This window comes from Neolamprologus brichardi, chromosome 1 (assembly GCF_056152115.1).
Source record: "Neolamprologus brichardi isolate AB-2024 chromosome 1, ASM5615211v1, whole genome shotgun sequence".
Taxonomy (NCBI): domain Eukaryota; kingdom Metazoa; phylum Chordata; class Actinopteri; order Cichliformes; family Cichlidae; genus Neolamprologus; species Neolamprologus brichardi.
This window is the reverse complement of record NC_142104.1, coordinates 6,137,842-6,163,633: the sequence shown is the minus strand read 5'-3', so window position 1 is coordinate 6,163,633 and position 25,792 is coordinate 6,137,842. Positions and strand designations below refer to the sequence as shown.

Below are 25,792 nucleotides of genomic sequence, written 5' to 3'. Positions count from 1 at the left end.
AATCCCCAGACAGCATGTGTAGGTGTCACTGTGTAGGTGACCAGCCCAGTGCATAAAGGAATTAGCATCAATAACGGCCAAATACTTTAAGACTGTGTCATAAGCTTTTAACAAGGCAAACACATCATGACAGCAAAGGAAATAAAAGAGCAAGTGAGAGACAGAGTGGGAGGCAAAGAGAAAATAATACTCTGTAAATATTAATTAAGCTTAATTGGTCTTTGGTGGTCAGGAAGCAATGCATTATGCATTCCGCTCAAAAAGTCTTTTAAGCACAACAGATGATGGAAGTGGAATTTGTCAGCTTTTGATTATTTGCGTTCAACTTAAACCACAACTCAGGGAATAAAGTATCCCCACAGCCCCTTTTGCATCAAAGCAAACCAAAACACTTTGCATAGGCTGTGTCTGTTCTGCCTGCATGTCACAAAGTGAATCTTGTCCTGACATCTCCAGCCTGAGCAGAGTTACTTTTATGTTTGTTTTTTTTTTGGTTACAGCGAACAGAAACACTCACACGGTGAGGTGAATAAGCTCTCGTTTAATTCAACAAAATGAAATTATACAACTAGTGGTTAAAATCATAATTGAGTCCCAAGTAGGCTACATGTCTGTCACTGTAAGGAAACAGGTTGTGCTTGTTTTACACACTCGATTCATGGGGACACAGAGGAATTACATTTTCTCCTTTTAAGGGTAGGGGTTTGGAGAGGCATGGCAGAGAGAGGCTATCTTGATTCAAGCCAGGGCTCACATCCAAATATTTATATCCGATAAATGATCACTCAAAGTCTGAATCCTCGTATGCTATAAAACTCACAGAGCAGAAATAGTCTTTTTCTGTATTTTTTAGCAAAATAAGACAGTCTCTTCATGTGCTCTTCCTGAGGAGAGACTGAATGAAACGTACCTTCTGTATATGTGAGGTAACCATGAAAAATACATAATTATTATAGTAATATCACATAATTATCATCGCCATCTTCATATTTAGTTGATCATTATTGATAACAACAACTTCTTCATCTTCCACCTCATCATCAACACAACATGTCATGGATGAGTCACCTTCATAAAATCGTCTGAGCAACAAATGAAAAAGATCAAAGAGTTAAAAGCCAAGCATCATCGTGAGGCTGGATACATACTGGTCTTAACGGTACAGTACACTGACAAAAATAAAGACTCAAATAAATTATTAGAAGACACACTATCGATCATATATCATATATCTGTGCATGGCAGGTGAATAAATGCAAAAAGTCAGTCTACAACATCTCTCCAGGTTTCTCTCTTTCTGTGTTTGAGTGGTAACCCAACAGAGAGAAGTCTGGGTCTACATGCGAGAACATTCTCCTAGAAGTCTCTGATGGAAGGAGATGTTTATTGAGTATAAGACTGCAGAGACCAGATGTCTCCACACTTTGTGCACTCCAAATCTTTCAGTATCCTGAAGAACAGAACCAGTAGTTATGTCAGCTTTTTTTCCCACTTCCTTTTAGTTATTTTGATCCATTCTTCCCAAACCTCCAAATGAGAATGAGAGGAGTCCTCGAGAGTTAACCCACAATACCAATGCTTGAAGACCAATGGCAGAAGAGCACGCAGGAGTAATCAGTTTGGAATTATAGTCCTCCTGTCTTGCATTCTTTAGATGATTAACCTGCAAGATCTGTTTCCATTTCTTTTCTTCCATCTAAAAGTCCATGGACATCGAGCGCTGTTGTGGATCAACTATGGTGGTACTGTTACGAGCACTGTTGCCACGAACACTGAGGGTTCCACAGGCTCCTCCCATCCCACCAATACCTCCAGCGATGCCACTAGGCCCTGCCATGCTCATGGCTCCTGCCATACTCATTCCACCACCCATCCCACCACCCATTGCCACTCCTCCCGTTATACCCACCGCTCCACCAATCGCTCCTCCTGCAATCCCTGATGCTCCTCCTCCTCCCATTGCTCCTCCACCTGCGGCTCCTCCGCCCACTCCTGTTGCACCGCGCCCATAAATCTCACATGTGGTCTCCTCTGTGACTCGGTCCTCAATGACCTGCTGGTCGCAGTCGTGAGTCTGTGAGTGCTGCTTGTAGCCATAGCAGCTCTTCTTATAGCTGGCTGTGGAGTTGAAAGTCTTCATGGGTGGCGGCTTGGAGAAGTCGTTGTGGTAGGACAGCTCCATCGAGCTCAGAGTGGTGCGGCTGTGTTTCATGCTGCCACCGCCGGTAGCCACAGAGCCTTGTGAACCACAGTGGTGCTCGTGGACGCAGCGGGACATAGTGGAGGAGCGCCGCATCTTGTGGAAGCTGTCCAGCTCCTCAGAAAGGTCAGCTAAGTCAGAGGACATCTCTTTGTCACGCAAAGAGAAGAGCTCGTAGTGGGGAGGGTCGAAGACCTCCTGGAAGCCAGCCTTATTGAAAACACCAGGACGTCGAGCTACAACCTTGAAAAGAAAAAGAACCATTCAGACTATACACTTAAGTGATTACCAGGCCACTGGTTGTCCACTGTGATGCAGCATGAGCATATATCAAGACAATAGAAGGAATAACCATTTTAAGTCTTAAAACTGTCAAAAAAATGTAATAAATGTGCTGCTTGAAGCACTCTGAAAACTAAATCTCTCCTTTTCCTATATGAGTGATTTGGTCCAACATGGACAGAGATTTAATTATCTTCCCCTTTTCATTAGGACCTCTCCAACATTAGACACGTCAAAACCTTGGGTTTTAAATCAGAATGAATTTGTACTACTTTTATGTGTCTCATTTCTTACTCAAATCTTGTCATGTTATGCTTCTTTTTCTTTAATTTTATCATGTCTTCCTATGTTTTTATCTCTTTTGATTATCTGAAATGTACAGCACCTTGGTCGACAGTTTTAAATGTTCTATATAAATAAATTTGACTTTGACTAATTTATCACATGAGACATTTATGTATGTTTTCTTTTTTGTGCTGATTGACTGGATGGGTGTCAGCTGGGAAATGCCAGTTAAATGTTAAATCCGAAACACCTAACTCTGAATCTTCTCCACTTAAACAGTCATGTTTCTAAAATGGTAAAACAAGTACTTAAGCACTTGTTTTAGTAAGTACCTTTTGTGCCATAAACATGAATGAATAATTTAACTGAATGCACATTATTTGCTTGCTTTTTAATATATATATTTTATATCCATTTAAAGCATGAGTCAAAAGGAGAGTACTCCTTTTTAGGGTCTCCACTTTGAAAAATGTTCAGCACTCACTCAGGGAGAAATCCATTATGGGAGAGTCAGACTCCAGTATTTCTGGCCACCTCAAGACAGCCATAAAGTAATGCTTACTGAGTAAGTAATGGGTTCTGGGAATTATGAGGCATCGTAGAGTGATGTAAAAATAGATGGAAAAGGAAGCTTAAGAGAAAATGGTGTAACATAAGAAAATATTACAGTGCGACTATACATTTCCTATCTCATGTACTGGATTATTTGTGACATGTGGTGAAATCTAAGCATAAGCTTTTTTTTGTTTTCTGTCTTTAGAGCTACATTCGTTTCCAACTTGTAAGTAATTCCATTGCTTTTAATAATGTATCTTTTTAGGCTCCGACATCTCTTAGTTGAATGAAAGTCATGAAAGTCCAACCACCGTCTTTGGACCTAATAGATCATAGAGATGACGCAAATCCCCCTGGGTCTGCCTTGAGTTGATCCCCGGTTAGGGAATCACTCGATTTCCTGAATGCTGCAGTTTTATCGTGGGAGATGTTGATTCCTGTGCATGAGAGTTTCTATAGATAGGTGTAAATATGGGCTGTCTGGATACACGAATGTGATGAGGTTGAGAGCCATACAGGGGTTAAGGGGTGGCGGGATGGTGGGAGGGGATCACATGACGTGTTTTCAGTCTTGCTCACTTTTTTCTTTTTTTTTTCTTCTTTTTTTTGAGTTCTTTGTTTTTTTTTTGTTTGCTTTTAAAAAAACCTGTAATTATTAATGTTGCTATGCTGTTATTATTATTATTATTATTATTATTATGCTTGTATTTTCTGTGTTTGGTTTTCGGATGTCTGAGGTTAACCTTGAAAGGCATAGATACAAGTTGTGAGTTTTCTGTTTGTTTTTTTGCTTTGTTTGTTTGTTTGTTTTTATTTGTTTTCCAATTTAAAAATGAAAATAAAGCTTGGGGAAAAAAAAAAGAAAAGTCAAAAAAAAAAAGAAAAAATGAAAGTCCAACCACAACCAATGGCAAAACAAAGACTGTTTTACCTTTTTTCTTGGCTGCTTCATCTGGACCAGGATGGAGATGATAAGAAGAACAAGAACTATGCCCGATGAGACGCCGATAACAGTGCCATGGGTCTTAGTGATCTGATGAAAAAGCCCCTTAGATCGCTTCTCTGTAGCAAAAAGGTTAATGAGAGGAACAACAGCAATGAAAACTGAGAAATTTAAAAGCAAATCCAAACTTTACAAACATGCCATGTAAATCTTAATCAGCTAGCTGGAAGAAAGAAGATAATCACCTTTGCAGTGGTTTTCATCCCATGGGTACACACAGTTCTGAACGCCATTGCAGACCAGGGAGTTGTTAATACACATGTTGCTGTGACAGAAGAAAGTATTGTCGTTGCAAGGAGCTGCAGGCAAAAGACAATACACCGAGATAATGGAATTTAGAAAAAAAGAAAACATCTGTCTAACAGTGCAGAGTAAAAGATGACTACACTGTGAAAAGGACCAGAAGCTATTTTGATGATAACAATAAAACAATAACAATAAAGGAACAATCATTTGGCTGTGGAAATCTGTAGAGGCCCGTAATAAAAGATGAAATGTTCTATTATTTTCTGAAACACTGGAGGTCTAATGGAGACGCAGTACACATAAGGCCATGCATCATCATTTCCTGCACACATAACATCGGAGTGACGAGGGGAGGAGATGACGGCTTCACTAAACTGCAGCCATCACGTCAAGAGACTCTAACAGAGGGGAGACAGAGAGCGGGTGGAGAGGGGGAATAGGGAAAAGATGAAAAGAAAGGCAGCGGTGGGGATGCGGTGGCAGAAATGGCTTCGGTTCATCATGGGGGTGCAGGTGGTTAGGCAGGTGCCGCGAGACACAGCACATTAAAGCAACTTTCAGCGTATGAAGACTGTGATGGCAGAGACAGAGATGGCTGGTAATTGAGGCTGGCTGCTGGGCTCAGGAGACCGATGCACTGCCAGTCAGCAGGAAGACATGCAAGGCTGAAAGAAGATGCAGATGACTGCATACTCATATAGACAAGTTTGGATCTGCAGCAAAAGCCAATTCTTATCTGCCAAGTGGAACTAGAGATGGGTGATGTGGAAACTGGGTTTAGGGCAGCGGTCCTCAACCTTTTTTGCACCACGGACCGGTTTATGCCCGACAATATTTTCATGGACCGGCCTTTAAGGTGTTGCGGATAAATACAACAAAATAAAACCGAAAAAAAGAAGATTTATTCATAACACACATGAAAAGACCAAGGAAAACCGAGTAAACGATAAAAACGATAACAAAATAACGCTGAAAACTGATAAAAACCTTGAAAACTATACATTTCACACCTGAGCCTCAACTCTCGTGGCCCGGTACCAAACGACTCACGGACCGGTACCGGTCCGAGGCCCGGGGGTTGGAGACCGCTGGTTTAGGGTACTTAAGGATATTTATAGAGTATTTTGTTTATTAGTCCAGAGGAATTGTTTAGCAGACAGAATATTTTAACACTAATAGTTGGTTAATATTTCACAAAGTCCTCTATATAACAAATGGAAAATTCACGTCGGGTTGTAAAGAAACAGGAGTGTGCAACTAAAACTTCTTATTGAGTCTAATTTAAAATAAGGGAAATTAGAAAACCTGATCTTTGTGAAAGCAGCCCTGTATTATAAACACATTTAACGCCAAGTGTGTCATATTCGATACATGAGTTTCTGTGTGGTTCAGTGTGTTTTTTCCCAAAAAAATCTGATCACATGAATAATCGGACACATTCCATATGCAAAAACCATACATACTAAAACTAATATATGCAAATTGATATTTTATTTTTCTTTAATTTGTCAGAAGGTTCAATAAACACTCTTGTTTCTAAAAATTTGAATTTTATGGTAATCATTTCATGGTTCAAGCTTTACAGGGTTAAAACAGCTGAGGAGTAGTATGCTTTCATTTAATTTGTTCCCATTTCAGTTGCCAACAATAACAGAAAATGATGTCTACAGGATATTTTCTTCATCTAATTTCAAGTCGGTTTTACACTAAATCCATTAGTATCCAATTATTTGTATAAGACGTGTCGTATATCCTGGACAGGATGGCGCAGGCACAGAAACAGCCATTCACGCTCACATACACAAAAAACACTGAGTAACAAATGGGAGTTCAGAGAGGGAAAACATGCCAAGTCCACACTGAGAGATTCAAAGCCAGAACAGTGCTAAGCACACTGTCCAATCCTAAAGCTCATAACTTGTGCAAAATATGACCCAATCAGATTTGTCCTGTTCAGTTGAGTAAACAATGTAACAGAGAATAGATTGGAATAAAGTAATGATAACATAAAAAAACAAAAACAATTATGATTAATGTATGACTCATATTTATACTTCTTTGTTGAGCCCAAAGAATGAGCATGCTTTTAAAATGGTGTTCACAAAGATAAATATTGTTCCTCTTCGCATGCAGCACAAAGCAAAATCTGTCTCTTATGGCTTGTTCGCTTCTCCAAACTGTCCCTTCCAAGCTCCCCTGAGTAAATCATTCCACCCTTTTTTCCTCTCTCCTTTTTTTAAACACACAAGCTTAGCGGCTGTGTGCACACACACTCTCTGAGTCTTTATCACAGCTGAAACAGACTCTAGTTTGCTCTACTAGTTTCAACCCTCTTCCAAGGTCCATTGTGATGAGGGCTTTGTGCCTCCTCTTGCTTCCTCTGCCTCAGGGTTAAATAACTTTGACAGCAGGACATGCATATGGGCATGTATGTGAGGTTGTGCATGAAAGAGTATGTGTGTGCTGGAGTGTGCTCTCCTTCTATTTCCCAGTGAAAAAGCAGACAGGGTCGCTCCCCTGACACCGCCATCACTTCCAAACCGATTATGTGTCTCTCGCCTTCAAAATGTAGTTTCTGGGAAGGTGTCAACAGCGCTTCACCCTCACAGCCTCTCTCCTCACACAAGGACATAACTCATCTGAGTGTGTGCATTGTGTGGCCGTGTGTTTATTTAATAAGGCTTTCGTGTGCCTGGTTTACATTTCATAGGGGATTCTGCTGGAAGATTAGAGCACATGACGGAGTGCAAAAGGCGCAACTCATCTTCTACTAAGTGACAAAGATTAATTGTTCCCTCTGACCTCCAAGCAAACTTTAAGCCAGTCACTGAGTCTGACCAAATAAAGTTTAGGAGTTCTTCAGGAGTCTTCAGACTACTCTGAGATGAACTGTGTGTTAGTCAAAGTCAGAATTAATGAGGATCCAAATGATCTTAAGGACTCTTCAAGTAAAAAAAAGAAAAAGAAAAACACTCTTGCTGAATCTAAAAGCCTTCAAGTTGCGACTGCAATCGCTATGGGTTTGCTGATGAAAACAACATTAGCATTCACACAGGGCTTGGGAAGTGTGCAGGAGAATGTAGCAATTAATATTTCAGTCCATTCAGGCATTTAATGAAAATATTACAGTGTGCTAACAGAAAACTGTTTTCTGCCAGGCAATTTCTTTCTACTTTATACGCAACCTTTGGCAGCATTTGTCTGAAAATCTCTTGTACTTCAAAAGTGATGAAGCCAAAACTGAAATTACTTCCATTAACCCCATTCAGCATTTCCTTTCACCAAAACAGAGAAATAAATTCCTAGTCTCCTTTTGTAAGTGACCTATAATAAACACAGTATGATGCTGTGACATGCATATCAAGAAACTATTTGATACTTTCAGTTATTTAAAAATGCTGGAGTTAATAATTGGTTTTCTCATATCTGCGGTCTAAACATGGCGCAGCGTAATTAGCTTTCCTTGCTGAAATGGCACTTCAGTGTCTGCTGCTGACTGCTGATGCAAATAGAACACAGGACCTCATAAATCAACTGTTTTTACGACTGCTCGTGTGTGTGGGGTTGATAATGTAGAGCCTGGAAGATCCTGAAAGTATCAACATGTATTTCCTCCTTACGGATGGGAATTGAGAACTGGTTCCAGTTGAGAAGAGGCACCAGATTCTTCAAAGTTTCAGTTTCTTTTATTAGTATGAACACATTTTTATGAAATTTGCTCAATCTAAAACACAAGGCAGCAGAACGTTTTGCATGCCCGAGTCACATGTAAGCGTATTTCTTCTGTTTATTGAATGTGTTTGGACTCAAATAGTAAATCAGCCATGCTAATGCTGAAAACCTGTGAAGGCTTTTTCTTTTTTCCTAAACAGGAAAATGACGAAGACTCATTAGGGAAGTGTTAATGAATCACCAAACCAACAAGCAGAATTGATGATGGCAACGAAATCTTATCTATATAAATTAACAGAGAATTATTCAGCCAAAGAGGGCAAAGAAAACTACAAATCATACTCCTAATAAACAAATAATAACACAAAACTGTTATATTTTATCTTATTTGTCAGCTTAAAAAAGCTAGAGATGGTTAAATCCCTTTAATTAGTCAATATCTACAGAGAGGCATAAAGTGCTGTTCAACAGCAGCGTCAAACCCGCAGCAGAATGCCGGGTTTGACGCCGTAAAAATTGTCTAGCTCACAGTTTTTATACGTGTGGTCAGACTGAGCCCATTCTGTGTATTCCAGATGGCATCCAGAAACTGATGTCTTAGGCTTGTTTTGTTTTGTTTAACAGCATAACAAATGGCTCTAGGCCAAATACTCAACCATGTGGAAGTTCACACGAGGAAACAAGATGTTAAAATGCTGGGTCCAGGCTGAATTAGTATTGTCAAAAGACTGGCACTCACGATCAATAAATGATGTGAACAGCATGCGGAAGCGACTGAGTCGGCTCTTCTCGTCGGCCCACATTCGCACGACTCCCATGTCGTTGTTAAGCATCACATCGTTAGCCACAGTGCTGCAGAACTTGGCCTTGAGGTTTTCAATGGCACTGCTGCCATCGTACACAGCCACGAAGTTCTTCTTACACTCATTGGAATGCTCCATCTGGTAGTCTATGAAGCGCAGGTAGATCTGGGGATGCACAGGAGATGCAAATAAAAATGAAATTCACAGCGATACATCACTTCGCTTCACTGCTGTCTAACCATGACAGCAGACTAACTTTACTTTTTATGCCAGCAAAGTGTGAAAAATATTCATTAAATCAGAAAACCCAATATAGCAGACACGGAAAATGTTCAGACACTCGTAATAAACAAAACACAGATAAGAGAAGAACCCCGTGAACCTGTGAGTTGTTATAAAGCCCTTCCTTAGAGCATGTAGGTATGGAGGAAAGAACATAGGTTTACTTTAACAAGGTAAATCTAATTCATCCAGGTTGTGATACATATAGCAGTATATAGCAATGTATAGCAAAGTATAAAAGAAAATCTGAGAATATGGAGCAGCGTGCTCTGTGTTCCTCACACACTGTTTTTTTCATGGTTCTCTTCAGAGAATACCGCAGGGAGGAAAGACTAGTGAGCTGAAGCTGCAGCTCTCCTGGCATTGAAAGTCTGGCCTCAGAATGAAATACTAATGGTGTGTTCACCTGGTCAGAAAGTCAGAAAATTTCAGCTTTCCAGAAATTGCAGTCAAACACAAGTATCAAAACAACTCGTATTCATCATGTTGTACTGACTCAAAATTTAATGGGATTTTTAAAAAACCTGACTGAAATGCACTAGTTTGTCCTTTGAACATCGTATCGATTCTCAGCCTATAACAGTTTCACCCGGTTATAGCAGGAAGCACAAAGAAGCAAGTCGTAAAGAATAAGCCAGTCACAAAACAGATTTAATAAAAGCTACTTTCAGCTGCTCCCTTAGTCACAAGGGGTCACGCTAGAAGGTAGTTCTACATGTTTGATCTGCCACATTTGAACACCAGACACTCTTGCTGACACAACCCCATTGAGATATGTGTGTCTCCTTACTGGACTGAAACAGGACCTTTGACTTGTTAGAGAAACGTGGAAAAATGCTAGACTATGCAGCCAGTAGAAAGCCTCCTCAATACAGTTTCTTTATTCATATAATTTTGTTACTACACCTGTGCTTTTTCTACAATAACACTACTACTGAGATACAACTTCACTTTGAGCCTGTGCCCTGTTTATGAATGTCTTTCTTACAAACTGGACATAAAGGAAGCTGATGACATTTAAACCTGCATTTTTTTCTAATTACCACCAGGGGGAGCCTCCCTATTATAAAGCAGCCTATGAGAAAATACATAGCTATTGCAAACGAATTAATGACCTCAATCAGTAGTTTTACATCAGTTAAGACAAAGTAATTTTCATCAAAGTTGTGGAATGATCTACCCTTGCATGTTAGGCAGGCCTCTTCTCTTTCTGAATTTAAAAGTCTTCTTAAAACATATTTATTCGCTGAAGCCTTTGGCATTTGATTAGAGGGGTTGACTCAATTTGTTTTAACATCTTTCAATTTATTTTAGTTTCTTAGTTATTTATTTTATCTTATCTTATCTCATTTTAATTTTCCTTACTTATGCTATTAGCATGTACAGCACTTTGTGAACTCTGGTTTTATGTTAAAGTGCTTTATAAATAAAGGTGGTATGGTATGGTATTTTGCTAACATGGACCCATGCTGAATAAAATAAACCATCAAGCAGGTTATGCTTTAGGATGCTACCAGCTACCTTGACACTATATGAGGGTGCAACACTTTCCATTTCTCAGTCAGAGCCACCTCTTGCTCCCAATGCGTGTTTCCAAAAAATTGGTGACGGTTAAAATGCCAGCCAGGCTTCAAAATTAATTTCACAAACCAGTGGGTTTTGTCACAGTAGCAGTGTCCATCTTATCTTTACAGTCTATGTAGCCAGCACAGCATAGTTTGCTTATTATTAAGCCCAAGTATATAACTGTGTTTCATTTCAGCTCCCACTGTGAGTAACTGCATAGCACGAGTCAACAAATTCTTCTGCGCACAAGTCACGTCAGGAATAATGACATGATAAAATCACGACCATGGCTCAGATTAAATTTCAGCACATTTAGCTCGCAGACACCGGTGAGCAGGCAGCAGTTAAGTAGCTGCTGAGCCTGCTGCTCTTTTCCTTTTGCGTCATTGAGCTAATGTCTGGCCACTAAACTCTGTCCTTCTACTAAATTCAGATCATCTTCACTTCTGCTTCACACTGCACACGATGAATCAGTGAAGCGATTGTGGAGGCTACTTTCTATGCAAGTAAGAAAAGAATGCGTGTCCGTGCGAATCGTGTATGAATAAAATATTACTTTCCTATATACATATCAGTATTTAATGTGCATAGGTAATTACTTGTACTGTGTGAATGGATCCTGTGTAATTTGTGACTGAATGCATCTGCCACTTTATACTTAATAGGATGTGCATGAATTTGTGTGCATTAGTGAGCAGCCCAGGAGTGTGTGGATGACTCATTTAGTCACGAAGGAGAAGCAGAGCAGCAATGAATTAAGGCTAGCCAGGTTGCGGTTGTAATTCCAATGAGATTTTTGATATCCAGTCATAAATATCAGAACTTATCACTGGGTTTTCACTCTTGGCCTGAAAATATTGCCTACTCGTGAATCTCCAGGGCCACACTAAATAAAATTCGCCTGCTCTGCTTTTTCCCATGCTGCCTATCTGTGTATTTGCACTGCTCACACCTATTATGTTTTAAATTACAGCCACAGTACAGACAAGACTGCCAGAAGTGTTGTTCTCAATGAAAGGAGTGCACAATGCTACTGTGTGCATTCCCGTTACATATTTAAATGTAAATAATTTATAGACTCACTCAGATTTATATCCACCGATCAGCCACAACACTAAAACCCCTGGAAGTGAATCAGTGGTCATTGTGCTACAATGCAACCTGCCAAGGCATTCATGTGGATGCCTCTTTTTTACATGCTACCCATTCAAATGTGACAAAACTGGCTCAAAAATGTGGCAAAAAACACATCTATACAAGAGGCTTATTTAAATAGGTGAGGGGTGCCATAGCTGTAACAGACTGAGTACACTCCAAGGAAATAACACTCTAGTTGTAAAAACTGCTCGGCTACAGCTCAAGGAACATGATTAAAATGGAAAAAAAACAAAGTACTGAGTTGACTTTGCATGTATTGGCACAGACCTGATCTACCGAGACCCACAAACCACCTCCTAGGCGTCCCCCTTCAGTGGTAAACAGTAAACAGGTGGTTTGTCGGGTTGTGGTTTTACATCTTCTTGGCTACATGTTTACTTATTTACTTGATATTCTTATAGAGAATATCAAAAATAGTTTCCCAGTGACACAAAAACAGATAAAAGAAATGTGTAATAGCATCACAATAGTAATAGGTGAATGTGCAAATTAATGGTGCAAAGACAGAGAACAGTAGGAAGGTGAAGCAATGGAAAGTGGGGCATGCTGAACAGACTGGCAGTATACAAGATGATTTCAGAGTTTACTTCATGACTGTTTAGATATTCTGAGTCGTTCCTATTCTTGTTTGTACTCCAAGGATCCCCCCCCCACACACACACACACACTCGCTTCAACTCCTTTCAAGTCCTCATGGTAAAATTCAAAATTACTTCTCCTCAGATTTCTTTTCATGGATGACTATTCATATCTATTCTGGGATTAACTGCATTTGTTGCAAAGAGATTTTTGTATCATTTTCATGCGATCTTGGACAGGATTCATGCAGGCTTTAGTCATTTCCACAGTTCCATTACTGGCCAAAATAAATATTCTGAGCTGGGGTGTGAACAGAGCCCCTGTGCTCTTACAATTCGCTGAGAAAGATGTGTAACCTCAATTTTCAGTGACGCTGAGAGGCGTGAAATGATTGAACACAACTGAGAGAAACATTACTGATGCTTTAGATGTAAAATTTCTGTCTTTTTGTGGCGCTAACTCAGTATGTTGCCAGTGTAACAAATATCCCCAAGAGAGATTAATAAAAACCCTTGAATGTTATTCCACTTTATTTTGTAGTGAGAATGGAGGATGTTTAGAGACTTTTATTTATTCAAGGTGTGCATTTGTCTGGCATAATGAAATGGCTTTGAACATGACTCATTCAAGCAGAAAGATAGACACCGGCTAGATTTTAGGGTTTAGAAAGCACCACAATGGAGCTCGAGCAGGATAGAAAAAATGTGTTAAGGATTGTACCTGGTTACTAGGGGTGCAACGATACTCGTATCGATATTGAACCGTTCGATACAGTGCTTTCGGTTCAGTACACATATGTATCGAACAATACAAAATTTTTAATTTATTTTATCAACTTTCCTTCTGACAATGCTGTCTGTGTTGAGCGCTCAGTGGATCTGCGCTCGACAGTGCAGCCTAGGCGGAGTAGTCGAATGCAGATTCACTGAGCGCAGGGCAAGCTAGCAAGACAGAAGCTAAGCTCTCCTTGCAACATGGCAAATTGAACCTCCCCCACCCTCATTCAGATCTGGCGTTTGGAACTATTTTGGTTTTCATGTGACGTATGACCCTGAAGGTAAGCGCGTCATGGACAAAAGTAAAACAGTATGTCGGATGTGCCACACAATGCTCAATTACATTGGTGGGAACTACTGCGTTAGCGCAGTTAGCTTGTTAACGTGTTGGCCGTCCAGCCCCACGCACGGGGCGATCCGCGGTAGCTCGTTAAGGGAGATTTGCCGTGTTGTGGCGTTAACGTCATTTCAACGAGATTAACGCTGACAGCACTAGTGGGAACACAACGAATATGACTGCACATTTACGCCGACATCATCCTAGTGCAAAGACAAGTGGAAGCAGACAAAAACAACAAGCACGCATGCTACAAACTTTACCCGAGTCATTTAGACAGCCGTTAGCACATGATTCTCCTTATGGGGACCTGATATGTTTAATATGCTGCTGAGAGTATAGCCCAGAAGAAGCGTATAGTATAGCTTTTATTTTGGAAAGAGACATTTCTCTGTAATAAACTCTCTTTTCCAAAGATGACTGATTTCTTGATCAGATAGATTTATTTTTTTTATTACTTTGTTGTTTCAACAACATTAAATTTAAAAACTGTACTTTTGAGTTAAAATATATATTTATAATTTTAATAAATGACAAATTAAAAAGGCATGAACATTTTTTTTGTATCGAAAAAATATCGAACCGAACCGAACCGTGAATTTTGTGTATCGTTGCACCCCTACTGGTTACTGACTAAAATTAGTCAGTACTGTACTGACCTTGGACTGAGAAGGAGCCTTGATTGTCCAGATACAGTCCAGGGCATCACCAGGCTTCACTCGTTTTTCTTCCTCCACCTGACTGGAGCGGATAATCCCGTCCCATCCACCAACATTAAACTGGCATTCTGTAGAGAGACAAAAGAAATGTGGAGGAGAAACATTAAAAAAAAGAAAACAAAATGAAAGGAGAGAAGGGTGTAAAATAAAGAAGTCAAGAATGGGGTCACATGGATGTACATAAAAGAACCAAATAGAAAAAAAACGAGCAGAGGATAACAAGAAAAATGGTTATTATGAAAAGAAACACATGACAAACAGAGGGACAGATAATGGATTTTATTGAGGAAAGAAAAGGATTTAAGGCTGAACTGAAGTCAGCATAGCGGATTAGGAAAAAGGACAATAGGAAGACAGAGGAACAAAGAGAGAAAGGCAGGGAGGGAAGAGCAAGATAAAAGAGGTGTGTGTTCCTTCTTTCGTGTTCTTTAATTTGTACATGTGTGCTCATGTACGTCCTTTCAATTCATATACAGTCGTGTGCCTGTCAAGGTACATTTGCGCATTCAGCATTAACGCCAGTGCCTGAGATAGCCTCCGGTAAGCTTCTGAGCACAGAGGAGCTCTTCAAAAAGGATCGAACGCAAACCTGCAAAATACTGAAGAGCTTACCTGGGATGGGGTTTAGCAGTCCACCCACGTGCAGATGAAAATCAGGGTCTGAAATGATAAGATTTGGATGGCACATTACTCTCAATCCACATAGCAGAAACAGGTAAGAAGAGAACACAAGATAAGATCACATTAACGCATCCTAGATAAAGCAGAAAGGAGGTCTGTTTGGAGCTAATATCTGTCACCTGATGGGAGGCACTGATTTCTGGGCATACTGGGTTTAGATTTAGAAGGCTCTGATGTTGGACTTGTCTCTATTGAACGGCAAGAAAACAGGGGGGAAAAAAAATCTATGATTGAAGAAAATTGTAGATCGTATGAGAGAACTGTGGATGTCCATTCTGTCTTTTTTCCATCATCTTTCACTGGTAATGAACACAAACAAGATGGGAAAGGGGGGAAGATAAGTATTCCTTTTGTTATACTGAGATCAGATTCTCCTTTATGTTTTGGGATAAAAGCAAACTAATCAGATCCTGTTCTTCACACATCTTGCTCAAAACCTTTGATGTGTACAAAAACATGCTTTCACACTCTGTGCCATTACATTCAGTGCAAATGTGCCGTTCGGTTGCTTGTACCTGCAATAAAGGTGTACTCGATTCGGAATCCAAGGCCTTCCAGCTCCTCGTCGCTGGTGAACTTAACCCACATAAAACGTCCTGTGGATGTGACAATCTCTGGATTCTTTCCCCCACAGAAGCGATCAATAAGCGGAGAGAAACCAAATGGCCCATCACGTATTTCGATGTGATCGAAGCGACACTCAAACGATGGCTCTATGTAGTAGTTCTTATCAAAAGACAGCTGAATCCTTTGTCTAGGAAGGGCTTTGGCAAACAAGGGAGCAGAGAGAGAAAAGAAACAAAGGGAGAAAATCTGTGAAAAGAATACAATTAAGTCTTTCCTTTAGAGGACACAGATAATCTGGGTGGTGACATGAACTTTTTAGAAGTTGGCTCAGAGCAAGGTGCAGATTATAAAGTCTTGTAAATCCTGTTCCACATTGCTGACTGTTAATTTCTGATACTTAGCCATGCGAAATGTTTACTGTATGTAAATGTTTCTTAAGGTTGTATTCAGGCTAGGGGTGGGCGATATAAACAATATAAATTTGGCCAACGATAGAGATTTTGACTATACCGCTCTATCGCGATAGCGCATGTTGATGATGTCATCAAGCTGCGCCTGTTTTGGTCGAAAGCATCCAGCGGCTACAACCATTATCATCTGCAAAATATGCCGACAGTCATAGCTAAGATATGAAGCACTTTTGAAATATGGGGAAAGCCAAAAACGGCGCTTCCTCCACTTCCGTAACATTGATTCATTAATGACTTTTATCGAGTGGAAAAAAGTTGGCGTTCATCCTCCAGCTTCACTATGCTAATGTTATGCGAACATAGCTGTGTCGCTAGCAATCACGTAGCACAACATTATATACCAGGTAGTCCAACTTGAGTAACCCTGCAAACGTCACTGCTGTTTAGTTTTCTCTCTTCATTTATGTTGGAAGTGGTAGCAGAGCTGTACGTTTTAATTAGTTTCAAAAATCTCTCAGTCAGAACATGGTATGTCATGTTTAGGTGGAAACTAGCGAGCTAACTTTCTGCTAACTTCTAACTCCGTTAAATTTAATAACTTCTATTTTCATGGATGCCTGGATGTTAAACTTATTTGTTACACCTGGTAAAGCAGCAACGCTGATGATTTAATTAAAGGTTAAAGAATTTAGACCGTTTTTTACTCTCAGTGTTCGTTTGACTTTGGGACCAGAAGAAGACGGAGTTTTGGACCCAGATTACTCCGCGAAGCTCCTCACTACGGCAGCCGTAATGCTCTGACAATCCTTCAAGCAGTGCAGCTTACCAAAGTTGTACTAAAACATTTTTTTAACAGATTTCTGCACGCCCAAATCGGTTTGAGGTCAGTAAGCACAACCAGAATTCATACATAAGGCACACTCTCGATTTTTGAGAAAATTAAAGGATTTTAAGTGTGCCTTATAGTGTGGAAAATACCTTATACAGAAGAAAATAATATATCGTGATATATATTGTTACCGCACATGCTTGAAATTATATGAATTTTAGGCCATATCGCCTAGCCCTAATTCAGGCATGATATTATATTTCTAGGGAGAACCAAAATGATCAAGAAAAATGTGACAAGTGGCCCACAAGAAAGTGGTTTGACTACTGAAAAGTAGCACTGAATTAAAAATGATCAATCCAAATGAAAATGTTTCCTGTCTCTGTACAAGCTGCATTACTGAGGTCTTTCAGAGTAATTTCTGCTATTCAAACTATGAATAATGACCAATATTAGCACAGGTGGTGTTCACCCCTGAATATGATGGTATAACTCAAAATCCATCCATCCATCGCAGACAAGTTTTAGCTTAGATTTTATACTTTCAAGTTATGCTACTCAGTCCGTTTACAGTGCATTCCCTGTGTTCATCACTCAGAAGAATACATATACAGACAGGTGACAAATTAAAGGAAAACCATAAACTCTTGACACCTACAATGAGAAAGTAAGTAAATAAGTAAAATTTATTTATATCTTTTCACAGATAAAAATCACAAAGTGCTTCACAATACAGAAGGCGATTTTGTTTGCTGGGGAAATATTTGGCATGTATAGTTTGAGCCCACTTCTCGCCTCAGAAGAGGTTCACTTCAAACCAGTACAAAGTTGCTCGGAGCATTTCTGACTCTTCAGTGTATGATGACACATTTCTGTCTGGACTGGAGTGGTTTCTTCAAGGACGAAAATGCTCTATCCATAAGGTATAAGTGTGCACTGAATGAGTATAAAAATTATGTAAGTCACATTTGATTGCCTTTGCATTACCCAATCTTAACCCAGCTGAACGCCTACGAGAGACTTCGACGGAGATGTCAGGCAGTGCTCTCCAACCGTCATCAAAGCACCAAATGAGAGAATATATCTTGTGACAAAGTTGTTCATCCTTCCAGTGGATTACAGAAACTTGTATGATCAATGTCATTTTCTGACAGGTGTGCAATGGCCCAACACTAAAATATTCTATTCTGCACTTTTCCTTTAATGTGTCACCCATGTGTATGTGGACACACATGACCACAGCATCCACAAATGGAGCCACTGTGGGATATGTCAGCACTGCTGTCACTGATTTTGTGAATACGCAACACTGCAGTCACAGCATGACAAGTTCATCTGCCATGCAGATCCAGATGAATGTACTGAATGTTTGTGGCACTTTAAAACCATGCCTTCCCTCCCCGCATACACACACACACACACACACACTCACACAGTCGGTTGCAAGGGCAATTCATGCCTTCAGAGATGAATCATACTAAAAAGAGATGTTGAGGGTGAGGGCGTGGGGCTCTCAATCATGCCAAGCTTGCAGAAGCCAAATGCACCCAGGAAAAGAGAAAAAAGAGCAAGGTCAAGGGTGGTACATGTGTATGGCACAGAGAACAAGTGAACTAAAATAACCAAAGTGATTCTCTTTTCCCTGTGTGAGTTTTTGCTTCTGTTCTTGCCTTTGAATTTGAACCTTTCTGCTTGAATGAGTAGCCTGTATGCCTGCACTTCCTGCTATGAGTGCATTCACTCCCTGATGTGTTGAGTCTCATTTTCTCTATAAATTTCTATCTCCTTCTCTCTCTCTCACACACACACACACACAAACACACATGCAAATGACACAGCTTGATACGTAAAGAGCAGAATGTATAATCACTGAGCTGATGAACTCTGGGACATGACAATCAATGAGGCTCACTAACCACAGTTTATGATTACAAAGCGATTTGATTAGCTCTTCTACCAAACGTGAGCATCCATCTCGCTGCGATTCAGAATGAAAGGCTGAACACTGGAGCCTGAATATGAATATGACTAAGGCCATTCAGGACTAAATAATAGTAAATGATAGGTTCCATCTGTGGTGTCCCAGGCCTGCTGCGAGGTACTACTGCACACATCAGTGGGCTTATTCACCAACAATAGGTCTGAGCTTGCTTTGTCCACAGGGGGAGCACTTGAGCCATATGAAAAATCTATTCTCCACCACAGAAGGTAAAAGCACGCATCTCATCAGCATGAGAGCCTGTACTTTAACTTCATGGATAAACAGTTCATCAGTCTAGAAAACACATCAAGCAGCATCCCAGACCGCATCTCCTATAGCTACTAATGATGCTTTCCATTATGTTTCCCGTGCGGCAGGAAACCAAATTACTGATGGGTGTGATATTTCTGGTGAACACTAAAGCTGACAAGAATGCCTACAATTCAGTGATACGCCATCACAGCTCAGTTGTGTAGCAGATGTTCATCTCTTTTATATTTTACTTCAATAACCGAATCTTTTGCCAATAAAGATGAGCACACTGTAGCACTGCTCTGATGAGACCAGAAGTCAGGCGCTACCCACAATGCGCCACTCTCCATCATTCTCAAAGGGAATCTGTGTGCTGAAACAAACTCCGGATGGCTCATTTGGAAAAATGTCAGGCTGATTGCCCGCTAGCAAAAGAACAGAAAATCAGATAGGAGCGAGGTTATATAAAACAATGCCAGTCAGGCTAATGACATTCACTGAAGGAGGCAACACGCTGAAAGGCGGGAAACTGTGTCAGCTGTTCTGGCGCTATGGAGCAGAAGATGAAACATCAGTGATCTGGCTTTACCTTCCAGGATGTAAACACACTCCTTATTGGGTGGATAGGGGTTTGGGTAGTTTGGGGAGGTGAAACTCCCGCCGTTGATGTTGCGGATCCACGTGCCACAGTCGTTCTGGTTGGGCCTCTGGCCGCCATAATCGCTCGGGGATTCTGAAATCAGAAAGGCAGCGGGAAAAGAGAGAGCGACAGACAGATGGGGTATTGAGTCAAGGGATCAATGGGGGGATGATTGGAAGGCAAGGAGGGTATACGGAGGATTGGTGCAAGAAAAGGAACAAGCAGGCAGGGGATATAAAGGGACGAGAGGCCTGATGGAATTAAGAAAAGAACCCTTTTGTCCCGTGATAAAAGTAGAGATAATGCCTCCTCATTTCACGCTGGTTCGATATGGATGAAACAACATTAAGAGAAAATAGGAGCACCTGAGCTTACCTTTAGTTCTCTGTGCCAGAGCGAAACCCTCTTCTATTAGAAAGAAGAGTACCCACGCTGCGAAACAGAGATATTACACATTAGTCACAGGTGACTTAAATTCTGTATCCATATCCTCGAGTTCATCAGCAGTAAAGCCACTGAACAGACACCGAATGTGATCGGCTGTGGTATTGATTTCCCCTGTGTCTGATGAAAGTGAAATATAGATCAATATCATTTTTAAGTACGTCTGTGATTGAATTAGTAAAATTTTTTAAAAAGGTATGGCTGGAAAAGGAAGAGGAGAGCTGAGAGAGAAAAGTTAATGCAATAAAGGTATATCAAGAATGAGGAATGAGGAAGAATGAGGGGGAAAAAACAGTCTATTATCAATACAAATTATTCATGGAAGGACAAATAGTGCACAGGCATCCTGTAAATAACACAAATGTAAGATGGAAAGTGAGACATGAGGTCACCATTTCATTCATTGCTTTTCAGTGACTGGGTGTTGTGATATATCTGTGTTAATGATAGCCATATTGTCTCAATAAGAAATACTGATATCATGTTTTTAAAGATTCATACAGTCATGGTTACAGACTTTTTCTCCAACCCCCATTTTCAGTGTCCTTTATTTACCGAAAACAGAAGCAAAAACACACAATTAAGGAAGCTGTACAAAAATTAATTGGACCAGGAGATTTGTTTTCATCAGATGTTCCATAAATAGCAGTATTACATTTATTATGAGTCTGTTTGGCCACAATAGTGACACTCTACTACACACTATTATGACAGCACTTGTCATTCCGCGGCACAATAAACAAGGGCTACTGTGATTCTTTTCTCTAATTACACTGCATATTATTTCCATGTTAACTGATGAATTGTTGGTCTATAAAATGTCAAATAAATATTAATCTAAAAGATTGTTTTCCTTGTCCTATAAGTACATTTTCACATACGACTGTCAAAATGGTTTCAGTTGTTCAGGAATTCCACTGATGCTTAGCGAAACACGAAACGTGGAAGCAGAAGAATATCAATAGCAATGATAGTTTTATCTGCAACACTAAAGTGCAGTGCTAGTTGGTATTTTGGCTTCAGAAATACGTTTCTAATGACAACACTTAATTGAGATAAAGTTCAGTGTGAGATAAAGGCATACATGAAGAAATAATACAGCTAAGATTATATATAGATATGAATGGTGGGAATACCTGAATTAGTCACAGCTTTAAATGTACCTACACAGTGTGAACAGACTTGCAATGATACTTGTAGAGTTATTTAAAGGTAATTTGAAGCTACCAACTCCACCTACTAATCTGCAGCCTCTGGGCACCAGAAAGATAAAGCATTCGCACAAAAAAATGGATACCGGGCCTCTGGGCTCACAGCGTTGATGAGAAGACAGGCATCTGGGCAGCGCATGGACACGGCCAATAAACGGAATATATTGTAGTGCAATGATATCTGCGCTGAGAGCACGCACGTTACAGCTTCTGACACTGTCTTGCTCTGATAAGCCGCAGTAGACCTGATCCCCACTGAGTTCATAATAGGTTGGCCCGCACACATCGAATAGGAGAGCAAGTGTGAGCGTGGCACATTGCATAATGGCACGCAGGAAGGACGGATGGAAGACTGATAGAAAGAGAGAAAGAAAAGAAAAGAAGTGGGTATCTAATGAAGAACAATCCACATTTAACATGAGCAATGAACACAAACCAGTGAGCCTAGATGCTTAGACTCATTTTGAAATGCACACATACAGAAACCCTCCCTCCCAGCTTCAAGATCTCATTACCTCTGTCTCCATTATCTTGCAGTGAAGTAGGTGGGAGTACGAACTACCACAGGCAATTTTGGAGAGCAGACCACCCAAATAACAGAGAGATGCTGCAAGCTCACACTGAGGGTTTTTCACTGTAAGCCAGAATCTAAATTCTGAAGATATCTGAAACACTGCTGCCCTCCACAAAGCTAAAGTGTGCACAGTGGGAATCTCACCACACTCCGAAGGCCTTTTGTCAGAAGTTTTAAAACACAGACTTTGTAAGAAGAGTGCTTTTATCTGTAAAGACAGAGGGCTGCAGTGGCTTACATGTGTTTCAAGTCTATAAAAATGTAAACTCACTTAAATGGCAAAGGTTGCATAATTTATTCTGGTAGTTGTAACATATTTTGAAACAATATAAATAAATCAGCAGCTAAACAGGATTTCAGTCTTTGTCGCTTCAACATCAAGAGAACAACTTGCAAATGTGTATAAAACGGGTGGAGTGTGGAGATTATGAACATAGACACAACTAGTAAAAAAATGAGTTAATGGGCTAACATCTTATGAAATAAAGCAGTCTTTTAAAAATGTAGGTTGGGTCATCTCATGCCATTGACCTCTGGTCATTTTAAAGCACAAGAGGAAACGTTACCGCCGGTTTCAACCCTGCTATTCTAGGTCATGTCACTTCATCTTTACATCACTTCTCACTCTGGCGTCCAAACCAAGCAGAAGCTGGGCACAAACTGAGGTCACCGCAGCTTTCTGAACTGAAACAGAATCAGCAGCACTGCTGTACCCTACGGAGACACCCCTGTTACACGGGTGGGAGAAATATCATTGCAGGCCCATGAGATACTATTGCCTGCCAATGATTTAATGTGGCTTCAAGATGAATAACTTATGGGCACCAGTTAGAAGTGCCTGGGAATGAGATAATTCCCTTGTGGCTACAAGTACAAAGCAAAGGGCCATAGAAACTAAACTGTCTTTATATTAGGGGGGCCATGAGATACAGAATTCTTTGTTTAATGGCCACACCAGGCAGAAATATCGTGCAGTTCATCATGGCTGTTGCCAAACAGTTGATAAGATATGAAAGTCTCTAAAAAGGCTTCAGTTTTACTCACACTGTAACCTGTGTAGTGAAATAGTGAGGTACGTTCACCCAGAGAGGGTGCTGAAAGCATCAGAAAATCAACAGCGCTGGAACACACTGGACAGCGCCACTATGCTGGCTATTAGACTCACCGCAAGCAGGATTGGTTTTCATGTATTAATCTGAGCATTTACAAACACACCTCAAAGTCAGCAAAGGCTGATCCATAGAAACAGCAGGTTAGTGACTTAATATGGGCAGTAATGCTCGAAGCAGCTTTTATTTTGAAGGGCAAGGAACTCTAGCCTGTTCAGTAGTTTTTACTACTCAAAAAGATTTTTCTTTAAGGTTTCTTTGTAAAACTGAACTTAAAACACTACGTATCTTCTGGTCACGTATTATTAAGACGTGGTCAGGATAGAGTTACATGCCCACAACTTGTTTTTTCATCCCCCCAAGCTACTTTCTGGCAGCGACGCTCTCCTCACCTTTGCTATCGGTGGTTCGCTTTGCTGTTAAATCGTTGTCATGGCCTAAACCTCAGCGGTGCAGTGAACTGCCCACACATGCAGACCCTTTGACAGGTTCGATGCACTTAATCGGCGTTGCAGCCTTGTGCTCCGGCGCGCGCCTCCTGTGCCAGCGGCACGATCCTGTGGCTGCAGCGGGAGTCGCTCCGGCGGCAGCACGCGCGTGTGCGGGACGTCTGTGACTGGCTCTTAAACTTCGTTTCCTCCGCAGCAGAGAAGGAACTGGCCATGGTAGCACCCATTGACACCCCTAGCTGTAACCCGTGCATTACAAAGTAATATGAGAGTATATTTTTTTAGGTTATTGATAACATATATTAAAACATATAATAGCTCTAAATTTCCTTTTCTGGATAGATTTACGCTAGGCTACACTGTTTGTGACGAGTTGTTTTTATTACGCCTTTTTGGAAGCAGTCAATGCGCGCTGACGGCTCGTATCGTTGCTGTGCGTTTTTTAAAAAAATTGTATCTGACCTTTGCTGTCCACTATGTCCACTATAAATCTGCTCCCACTGTTTACTGATTGTAAACTGAGTGCCGCACAGATTCTGTTTTTTTTCATGCACCACTGGACCATTACAATATAATAAAAGCACAAAACTATTTTTTATCGATTAAATGCTCAAAATACCAGATGATTAATGATGTTCGCTTTTATTTATTTATTAAGTCTTTCTAATTAGCAGCGAATGTGCTCCGGTTGACTAAAGCCAATCAGACCTAACCAAACCCTGGAGGACCTGCGTGGTTTGAGCAGCAGAAGCCTGAACACAGATCTGTCACAAGAGGGCAAGTAGATGCAAATAAAGGAAGAATGGAAATAGGTGTGACAGAAAGCAGGAAAAAAAACGTTGAAAACTGTCTGTAAATTGCATCGGATTAAGCGAAAAACATAAAATTAACGAGGCGCATTTTAATCTTCTAAAGCGCATCCATGGTTAATAGGCTATTTGAATTTCATGGCACCTTCATTCTGATGGGATCGAACCCCACAACCTGCAGTTAAACTGTCAGCTGCGCTAAAAAGAGAGGATTAAAGGTTAAACATTATATCCAAGGCTGAAATATTCTGTCGTCCGTGTCGTGGCCAAGGAATCAGACGCGCACCTCGGATGACCGAGGGGCTTCTGTACAACTCACCTCTGTGCATTTCCTCTGACGATGTGATTCCTAACCCAAAAGCACCTTTTCTAAAAACGCCCTCCTTTTCTGACCATTGTAGGGGTCCACGAGGCTCTTCACAAAATCCAACTTTGCTTGGACAAAAGTAAATCCATTACGCAGAGCCGCGCTCCATCGAGCTCTTCTTCGGCGTTCCCTTTGCTGCAAGAAAAACCCCGCTGCGAGCCTTTCAGCCAGGCATCATTACAGCAAAAGCAGCCTGCAGTTGGACCACGGTGGAGAAGACATGTGGAGGATGGACTGATCCAGCTGGGCTGACGCGCTATAAGGAGAGGAAGGTAGGTATCCAAAAGACGCAGACGGATGGATGATGGATGGAGAGTGACAGAGAGATGGAGACTGGGGAAGAGTACGGAGGAGGACAGCAGGAGGTGGAGAAGAAGAAGAGTCCGTCTCTGCCAGCTCTCCGCCCGTGTCTGAACTAAGAAACGCTCCTGAACGAGGCTCATTTAAGCCGTGGGCGCTGCTTACATCAATGAGAGGCTTGTCAGAAACACGGTCAAGTTACAGACAACGCACACGGAGCTTTTCCGGTGAGGTATTTCAAAAATAAAGTTTCACTCGCGAACTTGTTGCGATTTTTAAAGAGAAAATAGCGTAAAAAATATCTGTTTATCTATCTATGGGGATAACACTGATTCAGCTATACCAAATAATACAGTCATGGATAACTAATGTGCTAAATATTGCACATGTGGACACTGCTCTCATTAAGAAAGGGAATGACACGTTTTCCCCACGTTCAACTTTTGCTTGTTTCACTGGATGCTTTTATTTTTAAGGAAATATCATATTTCCGGTTCTGTAACGCTTTATTTGCTGCCTAGTCTAACACAGCGTGCAGCGCACCACCTATTGCTTTGAGTCCCCTTGTCTTCCTCACTGTATCTCTCCGTCAAACATTGTCTCTCTCTCTCTCTCACACACACACACCGACGGCTGGCAATTGTCTATCAATACTGTAGTGTTTTTAATCAGTTGCAATCTGCTTGAAGGCTACATTGTTACTCTC

The 25,792-nt window shown here is 40.7% G+C and overlaps 1 protein-coding gene across 1 annotated transcript; it reads right to left on the bottom strand.

Annotated features, from left to right (window-relative positions):
* Positions 1-521: 521 nt before the first annotated feature.
* Positions 522-25,241, bottom strand: neto2a (neuropilin (NRP) and tolloid (TLL)-like 2a). Its single transcript, XM_006779705.2, has 10 exons — positions 24,739-25,241; positions 20,199-20,255; positions 19,773-19,916; positions 15,660-15,908; positions 15,076-15,123; positions 14,404-14,531; positions 8,983-9,211; positions 4,511-4,624; positions 4,254-4,384; positions 522-2,443 (listed from the first exon to the last, which is right to left on the bottom strand). The coding sequence occupies exons 1-10, from the start codon at positions 24,746-24,748 to the stop codon at positions 1,697-1,699; spliced, it is 1,857 nt and encodes a 618-aa protein (XP_006779768.1). The 5' UTR covers positions 24,749-25,241; the 3' UTR covers positions 522-1,696.
* Positions 25,242-25,792: the final 551 nt, after the last annotated feature.

What these genes read in the sequence shown, in the direction of transcription:
- neto2a (XM_006779705.2), bottom strand. An exon ending in CGAGTACACCTTTATTGCAG is followed by an intron (nt 15,124 to 15,659) that starts GTACAAGCAACC and finishes TTATCATTTCAG; the next exon opens with ACCCTGATTTTCATCTGCAC. An exon ending in GGATGAAAACCACTGCAAAG is followed by an intron (nt 4,385 to 4,510) that starts GTGATTATCTTC and finishes TTTTTGCTACAG; the next exon opens with AGAAGCGATCTAAGGGGCTT.